At 40.1% G+C, this 9,792-nt stretch overlaps 1 protein-coding gene across 1 annotated transcript; it reads right to left on the bottom strand.

Moving 5' to 3' along the window:
- On the bottom strand, positions 1–6,632 carry COX20 (cytochrome c oxidase assembly factor COX20). Its single transcript, XM_068541704.1, is given in 5 exon segments — positions 1–460; positions 919–982; positions 1,093–1,207; positions 6,245–6,359; positions 6,361–6,632. Coding segments are annotated over 5 exon segments (549 nt in total). The 5' UTR covers positions 6,471–6,632; the 3' UTR covers positions 1–315.
- Positions 6,633–9,792: the final 3,160 nt, after the last annotated feature.

The raw sequence follows: 9,792 nt of genomic DNA, 5'->3' as shown, positions 1-9,792 counted from the left end.
TTTTAACATCGAACTGAGATTTTATTTCTTCAAACGTCAGGTGTACTCACTGCTTACTATAAGGAAACACTTTTCTAAGCATGTTAAACACAAGGTTTATTTTAAGTACGAGTCCACTATGTGCTATACTGACAGTAGATACAGGGCCAGAATAAGTTTGTAAATATTCATACACATGTAAAAAAGACTACAACTTACACATACTTTATTTACTTGGTTGAAAGCCTTATGGTATATAAAATGCTTTCTATAGTTGATCTCGGCTTTGTTCACACCGAAGTGAGTTGTATCTGGGTTTTCTGTGCTCAAGACTGCTCAATTGCTGCTGCCGCTGCCGCTGTTGTTTTGTTTTCTTTCCGGATCAAGGTGGGTACTTTCATATAAAATCTTGTTTTTAATTCCTTCTCTGGCAAGTCTTTCCTGGATTCTTAGCTTTGCATAATTATACCTACAATGGAACCTAGTAATGAGAACATGAATAAATTATTGATATAACATACCTGTAGAAACTAATTTGAAATTTGTAATCAAAATTTTTAAATGCTTACAGATGACTGTCAGTGGTTGTGAACACATTCTTAAGGTAGCATTTTCAGATGTTATGCCATAGGCAGGGATTGAAATGAGCATTAGGATAAGATAAAAGGTTGAGACCTTCCTAAATGAAGTATAAACCCTGACATGGCATTAATGCAGTGCCTAATGTCATGCATTCATCTGTTCATTTGACAACACAAAATGTGTGTGTATATATACATATTTAAAAGATTGAAGGCAGTCCAGCAATATCATTTTGTAAGATAAATTTCAGTGAGGGTGGGGAATCTCAGTGGGAGACTGCTCTGAGTAGAGCATGTGCTTTGGAACTAGATAAACCTATTACAGTCGTGGATCTTCTTGAATACTTAGCACACATACCAGCATCCTAAAGTCACCAAGATAAATCCTCCTATTCCAACGTCACATGATCTTCGAATTCTACCTGTCAAAAGGAAGCATAAACACTAATACACTGCATGTTATAATACTTCATCTAGGAAAAAAACTTCAGAGAAACATGTTTTTTATGCATAGAGAGAAGCAGATACTCACTAGTTAACAAAAAGTGTCCAAGGCCAGCCACAACAGATCCTAATGAGCCATACAATGTCGAATCCCGTGCACAGGGGATGTTTTCAACATCTAAAATTCCTAGGAGCTTAAAGGGCTACGAAAAATAAAAAAACTTAGATTGGACAAGAGAATATTTTATTTTAGGGTGGTTTGGCAAAGATTAAAACCATCTTTAATCATCCTGCTTTGGTATATAATATGAATCTAAAATGGAAACCCTGAGAATTTGACCAGAAAGTCCTAAGCAGGTAGGGTAAATTAAACCTAGATTATGGTACCATGGTTATGCTATAATTTGTTAATCAACTGGTTTGGAGATAAGGTAAGGGCATACATTATTTTATGAGCTCTTTAAATATCTGTATGAAATCATTTGGGGATTTGGCTATCATTGAAATTTAAAAGCATAATTTCCTTCTAATAACCTGAGACGCATAGATGGGCAAAGTGAAACTGTCCTAACCATGTTGCTTATAATATTAGTATACTGCTGTTTTAAATTCCTTTAAGGAGGACTGCAGATTTTCTGTGTTAAACTAGTAACAACACATCGGTTGTGTCTGTAAGAATAAATGCTTTGTGTTGAGACAAATCTCGTCTGTTTCTTGCCTGTGATATGAAGTTGCTGTTGATTGTATTTCTTTGTTGATAGTACATGGTAACCACACCTAGGTGTGATGAAAAAAGCTGGAAATCTAGAGGGTTGGATTTTATTCTCAGCTCTGCCACTAACTTCTGTAACCTGTAGGACATATTTTTTTATCTGGCCTGCAATCTGTAATGAAGGGGTTCAGCTAGGTGATAATTTAAGTTCCTTCAACTGCTAAAATGAATGGTTTTAAAATTCTTTATATAGTCTTCATTGGATTTATGGATTTGTTCTCCCTCATTAAAAAATACTGCCACTTTAAGCATAACATTTTCAACTTGAATGTCTTCTCACTCTCACTCTGTACTTAGGGGTTTTGGGAGGGCAGGACAGAATTTTATAAGTCATGCTTATGTTTGGCTACAGCATTCTCCTATTCATTAAAAAAAAAAAAACTTAAGGTACTGTTTTCATTTAATGTAGCTTTTAAAAAGGAAGCCACTTGTCCATTCTTTGGGATGAGATATACCTAGATGGTAATATACTGTAAGGGAAAAAGAGTGGAAGAAATGGGAAAAGGACAGTAAAGGGCAAGTCAGATTAAAGGTTGAAACATGAAGGTATTGTGTTTGCTTTGGCTCAGGCTTCTGCAGGAAAGACAATGTGACTTGGTTCCTAATAAAGCAAAAGTTACATACTCTTGGATCATTATGTTCCTTTTTTTTTTGCCTCTGCCTGTCTCCCCCACCCCACCCCAACATGTTTACTTCATGAACACAGCAGGTGCTCATTGAAGTTGTAGACTTGAATGTTAAAAGGCTCTTTAGTACAAATCTTCATGGACAAAGAGGTTGGGATTTAATTCTGCTTCTAGGCTTTTCGTTTAATTTAGCAAAAGATGATTGTTTCTCACCCTCAGGTCAAGAGCCAGGTGGAATTTATGGCCCGGAGGGGAAGGAGGGTGTGATCTGTTCTGCAGCTAGGCCGTTGCCCTGGGGGAAGGATGCTAAATAGACTGACATGGGGGGTGGTGTTTAACGTCAGATCTTAGACGGGAGTGAGACCAGCAGCTTCTACCACAGGGTAGAATGTTAAGATGGCTTTCACATTTAAGCAGAGAAAAAGAAAGGAACCATCAAGTGTTGGCCGCAGCACGCCAAACAAACACTGCACATCTCTGCCAAAGACAGCACTTGTTTCAAGGCTTCTGGGCTTTTTCATTTGGATTCCGTTCCATAATGGAGCCCTAGTGTGACCCCAGGATACACCAGAAACTGCAAACTTTGCGGGGGGGGGGGCATTTGGATAAAATTATCAGCCCCAGTTCTTTGCCAAGTGTGTAAAATAAACTTGCTGAACATCCGAAATGGTGCTGTTTGTTTAAATCAGCTAGGTAGGTAACTTTCTGAGCTTTTTAGAGATGTTCAGATCCCACCCTCAGATTCTGACTCAATAGGCCCCAGGCATTTATGTTTAGGAAACCGCCCACCCCCCAGACTGGGAGAAACACTGCTTTAAAGATTTTAGAAAAGTAAAAAATTTGAAATTGCAGATAATGGAATAATCCAGTTTATTTTGAAAGATAAGCATATCCTTTTTAAGTGGTACCTTCTAAAACCAACAATGTGGGTTAGAGGCCAAGGATGCTACTGCTAAATGCCCTACAATGCACGTATCACCTACAACACTGCCTTGGTCAATGTCAGCGCCAAGGCTGAGAAGCCAGTGCTTGTCTAATCTCATAACTTAGAGGTGCCAAGGAGCTATTAGTGCCCGGCCCTTTATATCCCTTGTTTTTAATTCTCACAACCTCTTCGTGACATTTTCTCTGAAACAGGCTCAGGGTTTAAGTAGAAGGCTAGTAAGTGCTGGCAGAGAGGAAGTGGAAGTCAGTCTGACCCTGAAAGCCTGTCATTCCCACTGCAGCATTTAACCCTTTGGTTTTTTAGTAAACACCAAGGTTCACATATAGAGAGTAACAGAACTGAGTACATAACTCTAGATCTGCAATTTGTATCAAAACTGGGTAAGGATGTACAAAGACTTTTTCCCCTTTACTAGTAGGGAATTTTCAACCTCCTGGTAAAGTTGCAGTTTAGACTGCTGATGACTTAAAAGCAAGTATGGAATACTGTAATGACGTCTTCAGCTTATATAATATTTTTGAGAGTACACTTAACTTTGATTCTCAGAAATGGATATAAAGAGTCTAAGCCTGAAGTCACTTTGAAGTAGTTACGTTTGTAATGTTCAAGGCATTTAACATTCCTCTTTCATTCCCTAGTTGTCTGCAAACTCAAGGTTCACCTGCTATTAACAAAGCCTTTAAATGTAAACTAAAATTTTAGACTTTTGGTAAGCTAATATTTTTAAGCTTAGATTTAGAAAGGCAGCCTTACCAACACACCTTGATGGAATTAAGGGGAAGCTCAAAAAGAAACTTATAAGCCAGAATGCCAATTTAATAATTTATAGGAAACATCAGATCAAATTAGAGCTACTTCATTTCCCACTGTTAAATGTTATCTGCATCAGTGCTCATATTCTGCCTTTCCTTTTGTTTCAAAGGAGGAACTGGCCCTACTCCTATTTAAAACTAGTCCTCACTTTGCAGTTGATTACTTTCTCCACTCAAAAGACCTCTGCTTCTGTGGTTATCCCATCTTTCATTTGCATTACTTGTTTTTCCTCCTTTTATTAATCTCCAGTCTAGAAACATACAAAATAAATCCCCCTCTCTTGACACCCTTTCCCCCCAAGCCACCATCCCATTTTTCTGTTCCCTGTCACTGCAAAACTAAAGTTACCTGTGTGTGCTTCTTCACTTACAAACCTACGCTCCCTTTAACTTGCTTCAACCAGACATTTACCAACTGCACTCGATGGAAACAGCACCACTGAGGTTTTCTAAAAGACAATCGTTTTGCAAAATCCATCATACTTTATATCTCAGCACATGTGGCACAGATAATCATGTGTTTTTGAAACGTTTTCTTTGGCTTCAAATACAGTATTAATCAAAAAATTTTTTCATATATTTCTTTTCTTGATTCTCAATGGGTTAAGCCACCCTCATGACCCTAAAATGACAGCAGTTATCTCCTATCAAAGGTACAAAAAGGATGAAAGCCCCATTCAAGATCCCAGTGTTCTCACAAAACAATCTAGAATTTTGTGTTTGAAGTTATGGTGCCCCTGGAAATATGCAAGTTTCAAACAAGGGTACATTTTGTTGAAGTAAGCATATTCCAAATAGGTGAAACTTTAAAAACAGAAAAGCCATCAACAGTGTATAAATTGACAAAAATTTTTTTGAAAACAAATATGGAAACAATTTACCCAACATCTATTCATAACCATTTGATGATCTAGGCCAAATTTAGATGGAAAATTCCCCAGAGAAGCAAGAACACCGAATAAGTGATCAAAATTTTCAAGCTGAGCAGAGAATATCCTAAAACTATAGGTGCAGTGTGGCACACAGTGTGGGTCTTCAATAAATATTTGTGAATCGAATTGATCCAACATTAATCTCTCTATGGCTTACTATTTAAAACTTTCTTCTTCCATTGCCTTTTTTAAACACTTATTTACTCTGCATTGAGGATATAAAAATTGGGTTCCCTGCTCTTAAGACACAAATTAACTTCCAGTATAATGCTGTAATGATCCAGCAATGTACAAGGTGTCCGGGAGATAGGAGCCGAAGCACCTCAGTCTCTCTTGAGGAGTCGGGAAGCCCTTCAGGGGAGACCGGAGATAACCCTGTTTAGCTTTAATACACCCGGAGAAGAAAGCATGAGAAGAGTCACACGTCCCTGAACAGTTAGGGTTAGTTAGGTGATGAGCTTTGTATCACAGGCCGAGAAATTCGGATTTATCCTGAAAGCAATGGGCAGCTACGACTGGTTTTAAGCAGAGAGGTGGAATTATGCATTTTACAGGGTAGCCCCCAAGGACGACTGTGGAAGGTGAAGCGAGGAAGGCAGAGCAGGAAGACATGAATGCCAGCCAGCGAAGCTATTGGTTACATATGATACTGCATACTCCACGTGGTCGAGTGAAAACAAGGTTAACGGGAAAAAAATCTCAGTCTGTTCATCACCCTCCTGCTCTGGATATAAATTCACTCGAATATAACCAAGTTCTCATTCCTCAGCATTTACCGATTCCTCTGTTAAGTGTTGTGAAGTATACAGCCTTAAAGACAAGGCACCTGTCCTCAGCTTTTAAATCCCTCTCTTTGCTGCTAAATTACAATACGAGGCCCCTGTCAACAAAACTTTCTTTCCAAAGGGATCCGTCTTGTGACCTGCAGTAAGCTATCGGTACCGGTCCCCTCATCCTCCTAGTTTGGGTCACTTAAATCATGGCAATTAAGATAAAAATGTCGGGAGATGGGAGGAGGGGACCTGTTCGATTACAGAGAAGCTAATGACACGTGCTCCCGGCCCGGGTCTCCCAGCTCTAGAGGCCGCGTCCTTAGACGCCGCCCGCCCGTGCTCCGCGCGCCCCGCCGCACCCCGCCGCAGCCCGGATTACCTTCCCCTTCCCGGGCTCCCCGGCCTCCGGCGCAGCCGCCATGGGAACAGTCAGCGCCTCCCCCGCGCCCCGTCGCCGCCGCGGGCCGCCGTGAGCGGACGCCCCGCCCCGCCCTGGCCAGCCCGGCCCGCGCCTGCGTTCGCGCTGTCCGCCATTTTAGGGAACGTTTCCCAGTCTCCGCGGCGGCAGCACCGGTCGAGGCGGTTGCATTTGGTGTGGCCGCCATTTCCTTTGTTCAGTTGAACGGATCACGTCTCCTCCACCGGGGCTCTCCCCAGCCCGAGGGCCTGGACCAGGGGAGGAGGAGGAGGAGGAGGACTCGTGAAGCAACCGCGCACCCGGACTCTTGGCACTTCGAGGCTGCGCCTTTTTCCGCCCCCGCCCCTCCTCTCGCCCCAACCGCCATTTCTAACTGTCGTCCGCGCGCGTGCGCTCGCTCCCGTGCATAGGCGCTGGGCGCGCGCGGCGGGGCGGCCGAGGCCGCGCGGAGGGGGCGTGCGCGCTGCCGCCGCTTTGTCCTGGGAACGGGAGCCCCCACCCCGCCCCCCCCAAGCCCACGGCCCGGAAGTCGGCCCGTACTGGCTTGCGGCCCGCGTCCCCTTCGTGTCCTTTGTCTTCCCGCCCCGGGACGAGTCCTGGGCGACCCCGGCAGCTCCACCCAGCGCCAGCCACCGTTTCGCCCCGAGCGAAAGTGTGGTCCAGCGCTCACACCGCTTACTCCCTTCTTTGGTTTCATCTGGGAGGGGCTTTAAAATAGCGCCACTCGGTTTGCCTGAAGGAGACTGGGGACAAAATGGAGGGAGGACCTTGTCAGTGAAGACGCGTCAGGACGTTTGTGCCCGCCGTGCAGAAGGGGAAGGCAGGCGGGGTGAAGTAAAAAAAGGCCTGCGACACGCGTTTTTGAATGTTAGGTAGTGTTCCACGTATACTCCGCCCTACGACTGCGACTTAGCGTGAAATCTGCGTATTGGAGACAGCAGTCGTCTGGTGTGAGATAGGGCTTGACCGCTTTCTCAGCCATCTAAGTCAATACAATTCCTTTTCCCGTATTTTTTTTTTTTTTTTTGCACCGTAAGGAAAATGTCCCTATCAAAGCCATAACTATGCCTCCTTTGTTTATGTACCTTTATATTTCAAAGTATATTCCTGGGAAAATGTTCAAGCTTTAGAGTGTGTCATTGTGCAGAGTCATGCTGCTGTGCACAGTAAGGGCTGGATAAGGTTCGCGGTGCTTGTTTGCTATCAGCTGCCAGTGAGGTGTTTTCTTATTCCTTATGCTTTCGTGATCATTTAATACCTTTCTACACACCCAGTAAGAAACACAATTTACGACTTAAAGTGTGATTGTTTTTTTTTTAAATAAGTGACTTTGGGGGAGATTAAAGTGCTCTAACATACTGCTCTAATATTAATTAGAAAATAGAATAAACGTCACCCCGCCCACGATATCCTGCCAGTTTGGTGTTCTTAGCTGGAAATCTTGCGCTAACTATGCTTTGAACTCTTGGTCTGGAAGGTAATATTTAAGGCAGTAATATTCCATAAAGGAGTGAGGAATTCTCTTGAAGTGATTCCTAATAATGTTGTAAAGGGAGGAGAACTGGAAAGTACCAGGGCCATCCTACTTTATTTTTTATTGTAACTTTGAAAAATTGCTAGGGTAAACTTAGGGTCCATTTCATTTGTCTTTGAAAAGTATTTTCATACATTATTTCTTTATATTTTTTAATTTCACAAGAATAGCATGTTTGATTGTTTATTTTTTTATTTTCATAGTTTATGGAGTGAAAAGCAAAAATCTTTTTCACTTTCACCCTTTTTCTCCCCTACTTAAAGTAAACACAACTAACAGTTTAATTCGGCTCTTTCCAAACGGTTTTCTTTTTTCTCTTCTTTTTAATTAAAACAACCCTAGAATATAGACTAAAAAGTAAAAGTCTCTTTATACCATACCTGCCCCCATACAAGTGTGTCTGTATATGACACACATATCTAAATGGCTACAGTATGTAATTTGCATTCAACAATTTACTTTTTACCATTTAACACTGTTAATGGAAAATTTTTCATGTAATTATCTATAGATTCTCATTCATTTTAATGGCTGCTCAGCAATCCTTTAATCATTTTCCTTCTGATTGACCTAGACAGTTTCATTTTTTTTCACTAGTCCAAGAAATGCTTCAATGAGCATTTTTATGCATATATCTTTGTGCACGGGTTCAAGTATTTCTGTAGGATAGATTTCTGGAAATGGCCTGATTCAAAGGGGTATGTGCATTAAAAATTTTAATACATACTGCTAAATTGCCTTCCAAAACTACTGCCAATTTACATTCCCCATTATAACAATGTATGAGAATGCTTGTTTCCTCACAACATTCTTAACACTGCATAATATCATATTTAAAAATGTTTGTTGATCTCATGGGTGAAAAATGGTGTCTTGATTGCTTTTAAACTTTCCTGATTACTAGTATGGCTGAACATTCTTTCAAATGTTTATAAGTCATTCTTTTCCTGAAAATTTCCTAAAAATTTACTTACTTGTTAACTTTGTTTATGGAGTCTTTCATTTTTCAAACAACTTTCTATTTTGTTTTATTATTTTTTTTATGGAGTCCAATATGTCAGTATTTTCTTTTATGGCTTTTGATCTTGTGTCTTCCTGAGGCCTTAAGGCCTTCTTGACTCCCATAATAAAAAAAATATTTGAAAATAATTGTCATATGCTTTCTCATTAATAATTTTGATTATCTCTTTTCCTATTTCTTAAAAGACCAACTTTTGGTATTATTGACCAAGGCTATTTTTTTCTATTTCATTTTATATTTTACATTTTTTCTATTAACGTGGTATCTATTTTGTTGTCTTTTTTCTTTTTGAATCGACTACTTAAGTTCACATATTCTCCATCTTTCTTGATTTGTAGCAGTTGTATTTAAGGCTATAAAATTTCCTCGTGAGAATCATTTTATCGTATGTTGTCACAGATTTTTGACAGGTAATATTCCTATCACCATTCTTTTCTAAATTTTCTATAATTTCAGCTTTTCTTTCTTTTCAAGTAAATAAATTTGGATATGCTTTTGGTATTAATTTTTAGGTGTTTTGTTTTACACTGTGGCCCATGTATTTCTACTCTTGGGGAATTTTTTTTATTTGTGTGTGTGTGTACTACCTAAGAGATCATTTTGTACATGTTCCATATGCTTTTGAAAAGAATGCATTCTCTATATTAGCATTGTTAAGCTTATTCATTATAATAGTATATTGTATACATTATAAATATATAAAATATATAACTATATGATAATATAAATTAAGTTTATTAATTGCCATTCAGCTGTCTTTTTTTCATGGTAAGAGTTGTTTCATTGCAAGCAACAGACTGACTGTAGTTAGCTTAAACAAGAAAGAAATTTATTGGGAAGACGTGGAGAAGCTCAATGAACTGATAAAGAGTTTAAAAGTCAGGTCTTGAAGAGGACAACGTCCAGGACAGTCCCGGGGGTCTTGATAGCAAGAACTAAAGGAGTGGCTTTCCA

The sequence above is a fragment of the Eschrichtius robustus genome, chromosome 3 (assembly GCF_028021215.1).
Source record: "Eschrichtius robustus isolate mEscRob2 chromosome 3, mEscRob2.pri, whole genome shotgun sequence".
NCBI classification, from domain to species: Eukaryota; Metazoa; Chordata; class Mammalia; order Artiodactyla; family Eschrichtiidae; genus Eschrichtius; species Eschrichtius robustus.
This window is presented reverse-complemented; position numbering and strand designations above follow the sequence as displayed.